At 40.2% G+C, this 16,986-nt stretch overlaps 1 protein-coding gene across 7 annotated transcripts; it reads left to right on the top strand.

Annotated features, from left to right (window-relative positions):
- Positions 1 to 269: 269 nt before the first annotated feature.
- zfand4 (zinc finger, AN1-type domain 4) lies at positions 270 to 14,025 on the top strand. Of its 7 annotated transcripts, XM_085428107.1 has the most exons (11): positions 270 to 612; positions 1,221 to 1,283; positions 1,797 to 2,102; positions 3,598 to 3,673; positions 4,367 to 4,434; positions 4,564 to 4,750; positions 5,127 to 5,268; positions 5,823 to 7,058; positions 7,306 to 7,360; positions 12,163 to 12,298; positions 12,954 to 14,025. In XM_085428107.1, exons 3-11 carry the CDS (start codon positions 1,919 to 1,921, stop codon positions 13,087 to 13,089), a joined length of 2,220 nt encoding a protein of 739 aa, XP_085284233.1. In that variant the 5' UTR covers positions 270 to 612; positions 1,221 to 1,283; positions 1,797 to 1,918; the 3' UTR covers positions 13,090 to 14,025. The 7 variants fall into 7 exon arrangements, 6 of the variants coding, with proteins under 6 accessions (XP_085284233.1, XP_085284229.1, XP_085284231.1 ...); XM_085428103.1 differs by lacking the exon at positions 1,221 to 1,283; XM_085428105.1 differs by having other exon boundaries at positions 1,221 to 2,102.
- The last annotated feature ends 2,961 nt before the right edge of the window (positions 14,026 to 16,986 follow it).

Raw genomic sequence — 16,986 nt, 5'->3', positions numbered from 1 at the left:
GGTGACATAGAAATATACAAATTGGTATACGTTTAGATAAACGCATACATAAGATGAATGATTTTAAATGCACTTATTTATTTAGAAACTTGAAAAACAATACTAGTGATCTAAATAAATATTTTAAAGGTTTTAAGTCAGGTCTGATGGATAAACCGACTGCTCTACATAAACTGTATGCTTTGTTTAAGGGCTTCATGCTGTGTAAAGTGAAAGAATTTGGTGTTGTTCGCAACGATTCGTTGTCCCGCCCACCTCGTCGTTCGTCAATTGGTCCCTTTGTGTGTCAGTCAAGGGAAGTCGGAAAGGTGTTGTTCTCCGTCTTTGACAGGTATGTCGCCAACCGAGGGCCTCGGCGACAGATACGGGTCGACGGTTTGTTCCATGTGTCGTTTTCATGGTCTAACACGATGAGGTGCTGCTTAATTTTGAATGTAACGGTGGCCTCGACGATGGACGGACAGAACTGAAGCCCGTGAAAGTAGCCTAGCAGTCTGCTAGCCAGCGGTTGAGAAAGCCATTGTTTGAGTTGTTGGCTAACATGGCAACGAAAGCTACCGTTAGCAGCGTCGGCTAGACGGGCTTCCCATCGTGTTATTGCAGCAGATACTGGTAAGTGGGTTTGATCAGTACTGCGAACGTCATTCATGTTTACGCCGTATTGGGGGAAAAAGCTGCGGGGCGTTAAAACGGCCCGTATGACCTTTGCTTGTTAATGTTAGCTTCTGGAATTGTACTAAAACCATCAATCTCCGTTGTCAGGCAGCTAGCTAACCGAGTTCATGTCTTCCTACATGGCCCGTGGCTGCTTCTGTGGGTTTGTGGTCTTTTGTATACAGTTGGATATGGCCGAAGGCGATGTGTAGATATCTTTGTCTTTAAAACTGCACCCTAACAGGTTCCTTTAGCGAATGGGTTGTTTTTAGAAACTCCCTAATGTCTGAAAGAGTACACCAGAGGCCTCGTTTACCGAAATTTCTTAGACAAGACTATTCATATTCAGTTTTTATGCCATATATTTGGGCTCCACTGGTTACCAGTAGATAGACGCTTGTAGGGTCTGAAGTGAAGATGACGTGTTGCGTTCAAATAGCAATCTGGTTATAGTACGTTTTGAATCAGTTCAATCGAAACGAAAATGACAAATATACATATATTGCTGGTCTTTGTCCCTTCTCCCCCCTTTGTCTGTCTCTCTTAATAAAACTCATCTCACACAGGTTCTATCCTGGATGATGCTCTTTGAGTCATGTGACCGAAGAGCTGTGCTGTCAAAGGCTGTGGTCAGTCACAGGACACCTCATACCAATAATAGGCTTATGTAACACATCTGATCTTCTTGAATTTTGGCCAGGCCCTTTTAATGATGTCCTCAATATTTTATGAGAAGGTTCCATGTGTCTCCTGATACTAATAAAATCCTTTATCTTAAAATAGTTGCTAAATAATTACAAACACAACAATGCAGTTTTGCTTTTTAGGACAGTTTTTCATTACACGTGCAGTAATGACTGATGTAAATTTGTATACTACCAGTTGTCCATCGTTAGATATACGTCCCAATCATTAAAGCAAGAAAAAAAAAATGGTACAACATGCACGTGTAGACAAAAATGACCTTGATGCTTGACTGTGAATGCTCAACCCAATAGTAAGTGCCAGTGCTTCTACTTCTAAGTTGGTGTTGATTAAATGAAGGTTTTTCCACACTTTTGTTGTACATATACAATGGCAATAAAAGGCTATGCTATTCTATTTTACATTGTGATGTTAACTTATTGTTTCTTTCCTCACAGATGTGGTCATCTTGCATGATGTGCGACAGTTGTGAGGCCACTGAGCAATCTCTCTCTCCCTCATCTGGGGGCAGCCCCACCATTTCACCACCTTCCTAAAGTCATTCTCCCACTCTGCCAAGATGACCGACAGGAAGGAGCCTCCCTTCTTCAATGACGATAGCGTGGGAGCATTTCAATATAAGCTCCCTTTCTATGACACTATGGAGCTCTTCATAGAGACACTGACAGGGACCTGTTTTGAGCTGCGCGTGTTGCCCTTTGAGGCTGTCATTTCAGTCAAAGCGAAGATCCAGAGATTGGAAGGTACGGAGCTCACTAATATTTAGTTTGTATGTTGCGGTAGTTTGCACTTCAGGGTAGGTTTGTTATCTTACAACACATATTATTGTACTGTTTGGAAAAAAAATGGATGCACAGATTATTGTAAAACCTTTGACATACATTTTGCCATCGTATTAGTCAGGTTTTTCTGAGGTGTTCTGCATTGCTCTGTAGAGACAGAGTTACACAATTCTGGATACTATAATTTTCTAGTTATTTGTATTGTTGACTTAAATTACAGATTATTATCGAGTGTAATGAAGCTTAAAAATAAGTGGGGGGGAAAAGAATCAAACTCACGTTTACACTGCGTTTGTGCAATATTTATTACTGTATGACCTGATTAATCTTGATTGGGGTTGTATGGTTTAATTTGAAATCTGAATTATCCCCATTGGATGAAATTGGGGGGGGGGAAAAATTTGGAACGATCTGTCCTCATTTAAATCCCATGCCTCATGATCCAGCATTGGGTACTGGTTAAACTTACGGTCGCTCTGACCCAGAGCATTGCTATTGTTCCAGTTGTTTGTACAAAATGAGAGCAAAAGCGATGAGCTTGCTGAGTCACATCGCCAAACTAATCTACAGTTTGTAGATACACTTTCCTGTGACATTAAAAACTATGCGAAAAGGTCAGTGTGTTTGCTGAATTTTCCTTATATTATCATTACCACAACAAATCTGCTGGCTTGTCTCAAGAGAAATGGCAGAGGCACCAAAAATGGACAGAAAATCTGTTCTGTGTTAGAAAGAATTTGGCCACATTAGGAAATAATTGTTTGTTTCCATTTATACAAATACATAGAAATCTTTTTTTTAAACTCCCCCCAAAAATTTAAGGTTGCTTAGTAAAGCATCAAGCTGACCTTGAGTATCTGCATTCCTCCCCGCTATTCTTCATTTGTGGTCAGAAAGCCCTCTGCGTGTGATGAGGTCTGTCAGCCAGGCCTGCGTGTTTGTGAGCATATGAGCATATCACTCTGCAATGAAGAGACCACTGCTTGCTCACTAACGCTGGCTCACCTCCAGCACCGGGGCAGTGAGTTCACTGATTGTGGGCACAAAGAGCTTCCTGAGAGCTTCCTACTCATACACTACTTCTTATTCCAATCATTACCTCTAGAGAGCCTTTGTATTCAGTAGCCTGTCAGTCTTTTACTGGAGTTTTGTTATTTTGGTCCCACTTGGAATAATGTTTCAATTTAGACACGTATCCAATAGTTTTAGATACAGCATTAGCTGACATTCTAGCTCATAAATAGTTTATTTTTATTTGCCTCCATGTTTAAGTCGTCATTGCTTCTGTGATTGCTTAGTTTTGTCTTTAGGGGGCAGACATTAATCATCTTTAGTCATGTGCAATTGCTTGTAATTGGAGCATGTCTGTCAGGTAATTGAACTTTGTCTATCAAATATGAACAGGTCCTTGTCAACTTTGGTTGTTTTCTCTCCTGCCTTCTCTCTGACTGTAAAGGTATCCCTGTTGCCCAGCAACACCTTATCTGGAACAATTTGGAGCTGGACGATGAACATTGCCTACATGACTACGGGTAAAACTGTTCTTCCTGACCCTTTGTGTCCTTCAGAGCACTGCTGTCAAGGCAAAATCACAAATACAGGGGAGCTTGTTAGAGCAGTTACAGACAGGAAGCATTTAAAAATTTTCTGTGAAAATTTAGTGTCATTTGGAGGTGCACATTAAAAGCCTTCCTGCTGTGGTGGTGACTCACTTATAATTCACTTCAGCATGCTGTAGATGAGCCAGATATGTGGCATTGGGTGAGACAAACAGCATATTTGGAGAATTTGCCCTATCCACTCTTGTCAGTTTATGAGATGCAGAACTCATCCTTCAGTGCTCTGCTGGCTGCAGATGGTGGTATTGTTATGAATGTTTGTCACTTAATTTTCCACATGAACAGTCTCTGGTGAGATCTCGTTCGGCTCCCCTATCACACTCTGCAGCATGCTTTTTAAGTTTGTGAAGCAGAGGGGTAGAGTAGGCGATGAAACATCTGCCCATATGCGCCAAATGTTCCAGTGGGATTCCCGTTCCTGTACTTAAGTTCATCTGGAAAACATCCTGTCCCTTGAAGTGCTGTTTACTTTAAATCAGGGCCTCTGCTTCAGAAGTAAATCATTTTACCCTCCAAGTACATGCATTATTTCCTTTTCTTTCATAATATTTGCACTGATATTACTGGTATGGCGTTTATGTATTATCATTTGATTTGTGTTTGCAGCATTGCAGAGGGCTGCACTTTGAAACTGGTCTTAGCTATGAGAGGAGGCCCAATTAACACCAGGAGAGGTAAGAAGACTGACAAACTGTAGTCAGTGTTTTTATGCTTTTGGTTTTAATCTGCTTCCTTGTTTTTTATTAAATTACATAAAGTGTCTTGTTTTTTTGCAGTTTAAACCCCCTCTCTTCTTTTGTCAGTAACCATGGAGGATCCAGTTAAAGAAGTGGCTGACCTGATGGACAGCACAAAGGAGGAAGGCTGGGAGAAAAACCTGGCTAACAAACAGGTCACGTTTGTGGTCTATCGTGAGGGGGACCAACTAAATGTCTTCCGTGTGGTCGACAGGGGAGATGGTACCCTGACCCCCGTATCTGAATCTCTGAGGTTGTCATAGTTTGTTTTATTTTTGATTTTATATGATCTTTCCACATACTGTAAATATGCACACAATTTGGATTGTGATTAGAAATTTGTACTCTTCATGGTCACATGATCATGCATGATAATAACCACAACAGAAATGTTTCCGTTTCTTTTTAAAGTACAATTCAATGTGTCAATGTGTGAAGTATAATTATACAGACTTTGTAGGATATTTAGTTTTAGCTGTAGATCGTTACAGCTGAATTTATGGTCTTATTTTTCCTTGTTTTTGTGTCAATTAAATGTTGTGACACTGAATTGCTAATGTATTTTTGTTTTTGTTGTCGTTGTTTTTTTGTTTTGTTTTTTATTTCTCTTCCCTCGTTGTGTTTTCCAGTGGTGGCTCTGTGTTCAATGTGTATGCCGAAGAAGATGGAGAGAGTTCTACAGCTGCACAGCAGAGCCTTGAGAACTCCATCACTATGACCAAAATGAAGCTGCTCAAAGCCAAGATGGAGGACATGAACCTCAACAAGAAGGTAGGAACCTTTGAGATCAAAGAAAATCAATGACATTTTGTCATTTGTCTGACATATTTTATCAGGCTGAGGCATGATACCGTGTATGCGGAAGTGAATATATAAACCTTGGATCCATTATATGTGTTTGCCTTGTGCGTAGAGAGCTTTCTGTATTACGATGTAATGCTCTTTCAGTCTTTGCTGCTTAATATTTTGTGTTGTAATGTTTTGATCTTTTTTTTAATCAGGAAAGGAATAAAATCAAATTACATCTAATAGTCTAGTCACTTTTGATTAGTTCTGATTATTTTAAAGAGTGATAATGATATTTTTGCATGGAGCCAATATGAAGCACCAAACACTAATTTCCCTTCGTTAGTAAGAGGGTAGAGCTGTGTTAGATTCAGCTGTGCTGGCCCTACATTTTCTTTAGCACTCATCAAATTTACGCAATAATCTTAAATCTAGACAGTAGTATGATGGGTTTTTTCCAACATGGGTAAATATACACTTAAGATAATCATCTGATATAACTCCGTCTATTAATTTCTGTCCATGTCTCTGTCCTGTAGAAGTCTGCAAAGGTAAAACCACGGGCCCCTGTCAGCCCTCATCCCTGTGGCAGCTCTTTCGGACCTTCCAACACTCGACACCATCATCGCCTCTTGCGCTCACTTCCTCAGATCAACCAGCCTTGGCAGTCAAATGCCCCTCTACCTCCAATTGTAGACCATGAATCCGTAGACCCCTCTCTGGCCTCTCCTGCTGCGACCTCTGCCCATCTGCCCATCCCTAGACGACCCCCTCCCTCTTTCTCCTCCCCGTCTTGTTATATGCTTCAGGAGGAGGAGCCATGGGAGACATGCCCACCTTTTGCCAAGATCCGCCCACCTCCTAAAGTGTCCCGGTTGGACATTGGCAGCACTAGGTTGATGAGGGACTGTGTATACCCTCAGCTCCCTCCATTGTGTACCAGGGGGCCACCTGATGCCACATTTGACCCAGTTGAACCTGTAGGGGAATCATTTGGGCTGGGTGTATTGGACGAAACTGTTGGGCTTGTAGCACCAACTCAACCTGGATCTCCATTTGGTGACTTGTCAGATCCTCTGAGTCTGGATGTGTCCACCCAGCCAGAGGAAGGTTGTCAGACCCGCGAGGTTGAGGCTCAGCACCAACTGCCACATTCCCCCTCCCCCGTTAGTCCCTGGACACGTGGGACAAATGAAACTCTCACCAGCAGAGCTAATGGGACACAGCTTAGCGCATCCTTTCATATCAGCCCTCCCTCACCATTACCTGCCTCCACCTCACTGTCACCTTCAGCTAGACTGTTGTCTCAGCCTTTTGAGTCCACACTTTCCTGTTTACAGCCTAATCTTCAAGCACAATCCTCAGCAAAACAAGGCAGCACATCTCCTCACCCTTCAACCACCTTGTCAACTCATCCACCACGCATTCGTGGTGTTAAAGTAGAGTCACCTGGCAAAAGGCTAGAGCTCATCTCTAAGAGGGAAGCAAGAAACATCACTAAGGTGGCAAACCAAGCGTATAAGGAGCCAGTGGGGTCTCTCAATAGCTCGGAGCTCTTGGCTTCTCTTTCCACAAGGGCTCTAGACATCAGCGGCGGCAGCAGCAGGGACCGTATTGGAGAGAGTCTGGGACTTGCACTGGCTTTGTCTCCTGCAACTGCCTCAGGACAGGGCAGCCGTGGCTCCAGGCTGCCATCCATCCCTGCTGACAGACTTCTGCGGGATGATCACATAAGGCAAATGTCACCATTACCCCCAGCATCAGCTTCTTACATGGTGAGCACAGATAAGTGTCAGCATTAGCTGCTAAGATTGAATTTGTGAAATTGAGTTACCCTAAAAAGTTTTTGTTTGTTTGTTTTTTTTAGTATTTGTGTGGTCAGCCAGTCTCATTGAAGTCATTCAAAACAATTTTTAGAAAATCACTTTTTTCTTTCTTTCTTTTTTTTTTTTAAGTTGAAGGCTGCAGTTGTTTTAGTTTTACACCCTGTAAAAACATTTAATATTTCTGCTCTTTTCTCAGACCACCAGCACTCTTGCATCAGCTGGAGGAGTCATGAATTCATTTGGGACTATAGGTAAGGGACACGCAAACGACATTAGCGTTTATAAAGTACTAGCTTAAGAAATTTTTGCATTGTTGTGGTTTGAATGGACATCTGAGTTGTGAATTTTGAAGCAAAGTGCAACATCATTTGCTATGCTCTGGTGGTATAGATTGTAAATGAACAGTTGTGAGTTAACATGTTGTCCTTTTATAGGCGCAGTCACATACAGACAGTGTAGCTGAGTAGAAGACCTTAGTGTGTACTTTGTCAGTGCTACAAGAATTTTAATTCTCCAAGCAAAATGCTGACTTATTTGTAAGTTGCTACTTTGGTCTGTTAAAAAATATGAATTAATACATGCTGACCAATACACTGAATAACAAGGACATGATTATCACAGGTGGGGGATTGAACCAATGAATAATTGAAGCATAAAAAAGACACCTAATGAGGAACCAGTATTGTGCCTACTTACAGCTGACAATTTCGCAAAAAGGCAACTTTAATTTGTATCTTTGGACACTTTATTACTAGCAGCATAGGCATAGTTTGGGCCTAAATGGTGGGGATCTTGTCATAATTAATGGAATTATGAACACAGAGTACTGTCAGATTCTGATTCACCACGCAGTACCATCTGGAAAGCAGAGCTTTGAATGTACTTCAAGAAGCCTGGAGTCCTGATGACTATGTAAATAAATTACAAGAAAGCTTTCTTAAGAGAGTTCAGGCTGTGTTAGAACTGGACAATCTGTTTTTGCCTGACATACTATATGTCTGCTGTGTCTCTTTTCCATTTTCCTAGCTAAAGAAATGAGGGGCAGCTCAAGACTTTTGTATAGTACTGCGCACAAAATTGTGTGTGTGTTTCTACCAGGGATAGGGTAGGGTTTTTGTATCTTTTTGGGGTTTGACCCTTCCATGTTGATGTCTTCAATCAGGATCTGAAAAAGTAGGGATAGTTTGTGTATATTATCACCTAAAGTGTTGCCTCAAAGTTATCAAGTGCCTCCTTCATGGTTTCTTTAAAAGCAAATTTATCTTCCACTTCAGTGTAAAAAGAGGAGTCCTGTACCATCTACCTCAGTACTAATGGAGGATATTCTCACATTATAAACAGTATAGTACTTTGCATTCAGCTCAGGGGTTCTCTTGTTTTCTCACCAAAGTTCTTTACATCATTCAGGGAATTTTAAGAAAAAACCTAAACTCACTTTGAGATTTTTTTTTTCCCCTATGGCAAAAAGTTCAGTCAGTTGTTTATGCTTTAACTGAGAAATCAAATTTATTTATTTATTTATTTATTAAATTTTGGGTTTGTTTCTAAAAAAAGATGTAATTATTGAAAAGCTTTTTGATTTTATGGTGTTAATTTAGTTTTTTTGTTGTTGTTTTTTTGTCATTTTAGCTTTGACAGGACATAGCAGAGAGTAGGCAGGAAAGCAGAGACAGAGTGGACTGAATGACAAGCTGGAATTGGTTTAAGCAATACTCAAGCTCAAGCCCCTGCGGCAAAGTCTCTAGATTTTGTTATATGCAGTTGGTCAGTCAAGGTAACTATAGAGGTGCACTTTAGGTTGTGTGTGTCCTGAACTGCTTTTCAGAGTCTTCCTTAGAACAAGGCTGGTAAAGTTATGGCAACACTTTCTCTTATGATGCTATTATTTCCCAGTAATAAATTAAGTTTTTAATGTGTTACTCCTTAGCTAAATGAGTGCATGAGGCTTTTACTATCTGTCCCTCCCTACACAATTCACAAGAATCACTCTGCTTCCTTTAATATTGGTCAGAATTTAATCAAACTTGAACACAAAGATCAGCTAATGGGACAGTTTTCCTTGAGCACCCGAGTTATGCTCAAGGTCACATTTGTTGTACCTGCAATTTTAATTGTCATTAATTTCTATACTTCACATACTACGGTAACCTATAAATTGGATCATGATCTACTAATGATTGTGAGCTAGATAAGCTACTGAACATCACTGATCTGGTTGTAGAGCCTCAACTGTCCAATTATAAATAATTATATAGAAAATACATAGGGCCTGTGTATTAAAACTCATTTCCACTTGCATGCGCTTCTGATTTATGAAGGTATCAGATAAACCAACTTCCACAAACCTCTTACGGTGCTCCATTAAATCACTGGAACCTTTATACTGACACCAGTGACTGATCTATGGCAGAACATCAGAAATGCTAGGCTCCCTCTGCTGTGTACACACAAATTTACATATCAGCTCCCCTGAATTAAGTGAGCACTATAAAGATTAGAAAAATGAATTGGGAACACACTTAATTAAATGTAAACAATATGAAGTTCGGCTTACTACAAAAACCCAATGTGGATAATGCGAGTGACACTGGCTGTTAGGGCTGCACGATTAATCGTTAGAAAATCGCGATCTCGTTTCATACTTATGTGCGATCTCGTTTCCAAATGACAACGATTTAAAAAATAAATAAATAAAAAAGACGACCATTGTACCGCATTATGATCCGGGACGTACTCTGCATGAAAACAAGCGCTCACTCTTCCTGCTGAACAAATGTCAAGGGCGGAGCCTTATACCACGTGATACAGAAGCTGTGCCGTGTAATGCTAAAATTAGCAGGGAAAAAACAACGGAGAGCACGTCAGGGATGACGAGAAAGTGACAGGAGAAAATCCGTTCCGGTCTCCACCCAAACATCAATAACGGGAACCTTATACAGCGCTTCCCTATACACGTCGAACTCCCGCAGGCACAAAGAAATTACGGAGGCTATCACTTATCACCTGACAAAAGATATGGCTCCCATCAACACTGTGCAAAACGAGGGATTTAGGAAAATGATCAACACCCTAGACAAACGCTACACAGTGCCGTCCCGCAACTATTTTTCTATTGTTGCACTACCTGCTCTATACACACAGCGTCGAGCAACGGTGGAGACGGAATTTCAAGCAGTACAACATTTTGCGGCAACAACAAAACGTGAGACATTTGTTGTTTTTATGTTTATTTATTGTTTTTATGTTCAGTCTCAACTGTTACGAAGTTGATGTGCAGTTAATAAGTGCAATAAATATTTACACTGGAAAAGAAAATCGTGAGAGAATCGTGATCTCAATTCTAAGCCAAAAAATCGTGATTCTCATTTTATGCAAAATCGTGCAGCCCTACTGGCTGTAGCTGAACACTGTCTGGTAGCAGACACATGATGGCATACAAAAGAAAGCGTACAAAACAAATAAAAATCCAATCCCATACCCCAACCTGCAAGCTTGCTGTACTTTGATCACAGAGCCGTCAGTTTTATCTGTATGTTCCCACATCCCCTTTGGCTCACAGAGCTGAATGCTTCCACAGACAGGATTATCACGGGTACACGCTGACAAAATAGTGTTTCCTGACTAAAGAAATGAATCATGTATTTTATGCTGGGTTTCTTCATAGAAAGATATTTGATGCAAAAACGCAGACTGTTTGCTTTTTTTGTTTGTTTGTTTTTATTGCCCAAAACTATAATTACAACAACACATCTGGTTTCCCTCATTAACAATTTTTACAATGCAAACTTTATTAAAACCAACCTTAAAATAACTGTGAAGACTTGCTTAGAAACTCTTGTTAAAATAACACCATTGTGATTTTTGTTTTTACCGGTTGACATTGCTGAAATAATACACGATATGAAAATAACTCAGAGAAAAGCCCGATGGCTGAGCTTTCTGGGACTGAAAAACATATTGCGTTTTTGGTCACCCTCCAGTTCGTGATGTCACAACAGGTGTTTTGCCTTTTGACAGCTGGTGAAAACAGCTGCTTGATGTGCCTGATGCAGTTTAGTGAGAAGTACAACATTCCCCAGAGCATTAAATGATAAGAAGTGCTCTTTTCCTTTTTTTTTGTGACTCCTGTTTTGATCTAGCATTTTTATTCCTCTGTGACTGCTGTGATGGATCTAACCTGAGCAAATTTGAGGTATAGGGAAGGTTAAAAGGGTCTAAATTACAGGGAAGTGATTTCTCAAAAAGTGAAAAATGTGCCTAAGCTATTCAGTTGCGCTTTGTGCACACATTTTAAAACAAAAAAGCTGGGAAACATACCATCATGATGTGCCCTGTTGTTTGATTTTTGTGATATCTGTACATTAAATTGAAATACATATTGGAATAATCTTTGTATGCACTCGTTTCTTAGTACAGGGGTATATTATATTCCCTTTTAAAAGATAGTGATTTGTAAGCATCAAAGAGAACCTCAGTTTCTTAGTGCTGTTGCTGGATGATGGGAGATATGAGCATGAAACATCTAAGACCCAGATTGACAGCAAGGAGGATTAGAAATTTCTTCTGCAAACAATAATTAACCACAAGCGCAGATGAGCTGTCACCTAAGAAAATACAAGTCGTGGAGAAAGGGATGATTATTGATAAGATTTCGGAACACTACCGGTTTTGAGGCTTCAGCTGGATGGAAGATGTGAACGGCTTTTAGGGTTAATGATCTGTCTGTGTTAGGCTGATGTGTTCAATGTAAGAAGACTGACTGTTGCTTTTTATTGTTGATGTTTTTTTTGCTAAACATACATGATTACAGGTGCATAACGGCTCTGTAGTTTAGTGGTTAATGCATTTGCTTGGCAAGCAAAAGGTTGGTAGTTTGATTCTAGCGGGAGACACAAATTCTCTTTTGGGAGTTGCCAAATCAAACGTGGAGTTACCCACTGTGACGAGCAAACAGCCAAATGTAGCTTTATGAATATGGGTCCATACGCTTTTGGCTTGCACTGTTTTGTCTGATCAGCCGCTCGTCTTTGGCAACTGTCTTATAAATAAATAGTCTTTCCTCTTCTCTCAGGCACTCCAACATACCACCTACCTCCAGTCAAGGCTCCCACAGGCACTAAGAAGAAGAGCTCAAAGCACTGCTTCCTCTGTGGCAAGAAGACTGGCCTGGCCACCAGCTATGAGTGCAGGTACAAGTACCAGCCGCATTTCCAGCTGCGCTCACTCACACAGTTGCTGTCTGCCTCTAAATCACATCTCACCCCCGGTTTTGTCAGTCTCGTCCTTGAAGCGAGCCTTTTTGTACAAAGCGGTCTTTTCGTTGTTCGTCGTTTTGTCCTACTGCCATATCCCCAACGATAACACATCTCTGTGCGCTGCTTGTTCTGTCACAAGTTATTAGCTTTATCAAAGTTTCTCCTCACCACATTAATATGGATTACTTGTCCCTCTCGGGCCTTGTCCATGGCGTACACACTGAATCTGATGCAACACTGTGTAATCTCTTAACATTTAACACTTGAAGTGGTTATGTTCCCAACTACTGCTTTAGTCAAACTGTAAGCCTTTGTGATTAAACGAGTAATGTAATTTACTCTGTTAGTGCTAATAAATTAATCAAATTGGAGGGCAGAAGAGGTGTAACCACCAGGTGTAACCAGAAGAGGTGTTTAGTAAGGAAAGAAAATCTAGACTTTGCATTTACACATTTATGCCGCAAACAGCCTGCTGAAGGGGGATTTTGTTATTTGTTTTTTTATTTACTGACTATCAAGTCTCAAGAGGAATGTACTATAAAAATATATATTTTGCATACAAACTTGAATGTTTATTTAAATCTTACAGGTGCGGTCAGAACTTCTGTGCAGTTCACCGCTACGCAGAGACACATGACTGCACTTATGATTACAAGGGTGCCGGACGGCGCTTTCTGCAAGAGACCAACCCCCTTATCAATGCTCCCAAGCTGCCTAAGATCTAAACTTGCAACCTTGTCTCAGACGTGCGGATGAGGAGTGAAGAAGTTTAAAACTTGCAGGATGGAAGCGATTCTGCAAATGAATTTGTAAAGGAAAGAATGAACTTTTACACCACTGTGTGCTCTTTTTAATCAGCCAAGTTTGCTAAAATTTAAATAAAATATTCTGTAAAGCCAAGTGTGAACAAACCAGTGGACTGAAACGGCACAGAATTATCACCTCTTGATAATGTGAAAGTGTATACCCCCCTTTTTTATCTGTTGCCTTTTTTTTTTTCATTGCATTAAAAAAAATCTGTGCATGTACGTAGGTAGTTTTTGCTAAATATATCTGCTGCATGTTCAGACATACCTATTTTAGGCTTTTGTTGGGTTTTTTTGTTGTTTGTTTTTAATCGGGGCGACTTCATTTGACAAGTCTTTGAGAGATGCACTTTAGAACTATGATATTTATATATTTGACTTTCCTTGTGAGGGAAAGGTGGCGTACGTTTCTGTGTTTGTCTTATTGTTAGTTGTCCTCTTCAATATTACTTTTTTTGTATTCTGCACATTTAAATATCTTTCTTACATGGGCACATACATACCGGCATCACTAATGAAATCTTCCTAAAAAGAGAACCGTACACCCACCTAATGATAAAATACGTAATATTTATTAATGATTTATTTAAATTACAGGTTGGTTTTTAAAAATAGGGTTAAGTATGCAGTGTGTGTAGGTGTGGATGTCAGTAATCTGTTTGCCTATTGAGTAAACTGTATTAGGAGTGGGTGTTGGTTATGGTATTTGTGTCTACAGTGAGGTGGTTGCCATTTTAAAAAAAAAAAAAAAAAAATCTTTTGTAAGTCTTTTTTTATTGCTCAGCTGTTTCAAAAACTTTAAATGCTCGTAAAGTATCTACAGGGGTTTGATCTAATAAAGTTTCTTTCCAGAAAGTTTCTTTCTGTGCGTCATTTTTGTTTGGTTGAAATCCAACAGCTGGTCTAAAATTATCATTCTGATAGAAGACTTTGTTTTCTTGAGGGAAATGCTTATTTCACCCTCTTACCGGCGCTCCTCTTGTCATTTCCACGCAGTGTCTTCAAGCTTCACTGTTTCAGTTCCTCAAGATTTGCAGATTGAATATTTGACCTTTCTCTCCCAGTAATAGTCCTCATCACGGTGCTGTGAAGTATGAGGGGAAATGGTTTCTGTTTCTTGTCATTAAATAACCCCTCCTGCCGAGTCAGACCCTCAGCTAGCTCCTTAGTGACAAGTTGAACATTTTTAAACCTCAGTAAAAGTATAAGCTTGCCTTCATGAGCTAATTTACCGGTTCATGGCAAGCTTGAACCTTGGTGGTTCCTGAATATCTATAAATCATTAAAAGCCCAGAATTAGCATGACATCCATGCCCATGATGAGTATATGTAAACTTTGAAAGACAAACACGTTGCTACACAGTTTTTATTTTCATCACATGCTTGAAGCTTTCTGATCTGGTTGAGACATTAAAGCAAATTCCTTAAAAGCCTTCTGATCACATATTTAAATGTCCACCCATTATCAATGCTCAGAGAGAAAGCTGTAATTTTACACGCACACATCTGAAACACAGGTTAATCCTGTGAAGTGGGGCTAGTTCAGCAGTCAGTAAATATGAGAACACTCTTATGTTGCTCAGAACAGAAATATGTTGTCTTTGTTTCCTTGTGATTCACTCTGATGAAATGAATGAAAAGTAGGGGGGCTCTATTTATTATTCACTTTACTCCCACTTTGGGTGCTGTTCCTGTGAAGCAAACAAACCCTGTCCTGAATCACGTCTCGCTGTTTTCATCCCCACTTTCCTCCTTCGTGTTGCCTGGCTTTGATCTGCTATAATTGGGCTGTGCAGCATATACTGCTTATTCTCTCTTGGCAGATAAATGCACCTAAACCTGGAGATGGGCAGGTACTTTAAAAAAGTAAAAAGGATGAAGTTTATAACCTAATAATGCATCAGGCTGATTTCATTTCAGACTCATCAGTGCAGCAACAGGAGGCAGTAGATTGGTGAAAGTGGTGAAACTAATACATGAAAATGTAGTTTTTAGAACATTAAACAGAAATTTGCAAGCTACTGGCTGAGTAGTCAGGTGGATTCAAGTGGTGGTGATGGTTGCCGTAGGCTAAAGTCTGGCTACTGCGTGTGCCGTCTCATCAATGCCTTTCATCGCTTCTCCAATTCTCTGATTTATGACCAAATATGTGCAAAGCTCATCACAGTCTTATGAACCTACAAGTACAGTGTGTGTGTGTGTGTGTGTGTGTGTGTGTGTGTGTGTGTGTGTGTGTGTGTGTGTGTGTACACATAATAGCATCAGCGTGTCAATTGCAAACATGTTGTGGTTTTTTCCTTTTCATTATTTTGGTATACACAAAGTTTTATCAGTTGATGACTATATATAAACCCTACTCTGTAAAATTGCTGGTAGTGTCCTGACCTGAAATAGTGGTTGACTTTCATAGCCTGTTGTGCTGTAGCATGCAGATAAACAGAAAACAAACTGGCCTCAGCTGGTTCTGGTGTTCCATTGGGAGCGCTGCAAAGGTAAGGAAGTTTCCCAGAAACTTTTAGAAAGCAGCCAACACACTTTTAAACAGCCACTGACCTAAAGGTACAAGCTTACGAAATGAACTTTACAGAACTTACTTGGATTTAAGGCACATTATTTTGGCTTAGTTTTGGAGACAATACATTTTTTAGGAGAGCCTGCAACACAAACTGTATTGCTGAGCATGAAAGATTTCGATTTTTTTTTTTGTGGATTATGAAAGTGCAACACTAAGTCAGTGCAGTAGTTTTTCCAATAGGGGATTATTTTCATTCCCACATGATAGAGCACCTTTCGGGATATATAGAGGTTTTGTCTGAGTATTTGATTCGGTTTCCTTCAGCTGCTTCTTTGCAGTGTATCACATAAACACATCCAGCAAATGCTTATTTTCTACTGTTCTGTTTTGGGATTGCTCAGCTTGCTGTTTGCAACTCTGCCAAGTGCTGCAAGTCTATATTTTCCACCGAGTGGAAAACAATGTTTTTTTTCTCTTTTTCCAAACATGCTTTTAGAAGAAGAAATCATTCTCACCGAGAGTAAAAGCAATGATATGCATTACTAAAATGCTGGTTTGGCAGACTCTTTTCATAGGAAAGGGCTCCTTCAAAATCCAAAATCTTAGGTTACTAATTGTCCATTTAAAAACAGTCCATTAAGACAATCAAAGTGCACAATGTTCCTGAAAATGTGTGTGCGCTTTTTGTCATTAGAACTCTTAAATGCTGTATTCAGCCATGCTTTGGGTTCTGTTGGCTACAAAAATTTGAAAAGAATAAAGAACTGATCTTAGCTTGTGCCGGCACAATGAGGAACACCGATCACATGTTGAAACCAACAAACGGAAAAGTGCGTAGAGTACAAAGGCTTGTTTTAACACAAACGAGCATGATCATTTTCCACCAAGTGTTCAGAATATGCACATGGCTCAACACTGCTGAGTCATGTACTCGCACACTGGGGCGATCAAGCTCTGCTAGTCTGACGGGTTTCATGTGCGGGTAAGAGAGCTCGAAAGACACTCGCCAAGGAAATCTTAACACTGAAACCACACGTCTGTCTTTTACACCAACTCCTAGTTTTGGTCCCACCTACTGACAGAACCACTGACCTCCTGGGAAGAATTAATCCTACATTGTTCTACTCGGGTACCAACTCCACCTTTTCTCTGTCCTCCTCTGCCCTTTTTCTTCCCCTCTCTTTTTCTTTCTGCTTACTTTCTGCTTATCTTTAACTCAGTGAGACTTGTTATGTTAACCCCCTGCTCTTACACCACCCGTTCCTTCCACTTAAGCACACACACACCCTGTTCTAATCTCT

This window comes from Rhamphochromis longiceps, linkage group LG13, assembly GCF_057381845.1.
Source record: "Rhamphochromis longiceps isolate RC_006_pf linkage group LG13, R_longiceps_female_GT1.1, whole genome shotgun sequence".
NCBI lineage: Eukaryota > Metazoa > Chordata > Actinopteri > Cichliformes > Cichlidae > Rhamphochromis > Rhamphochromis longiceps.
Note: the sequence above shows the minus strand (reverse complement) of the source record. Positions and strands in the feature narration are given on the sequence as shown.

Coding starts and splice junctions, on each gene's coding strand:
- zfand4 (XM_085428103.1), top strand. CDS start 1,919: ATGACCGACAGGAAGGAGCCTCCCTTCTTCAATGACGATAGCGTGGGA. Junction 4,751..5,126: donor CCCGTATCTGAATCTCTGAG/GTTGTCATAGTT, acceptor TGTGTTTTCCAG/TGGTGGCTCTGTGTTCAATG. Junction 7,059..7,305: donor CAGCATCAGCTTCTTACATG/GTGAGCACAGAT, acceptor CTCTTTTCTCAG/ACCACCAGCACTCTTGCATC.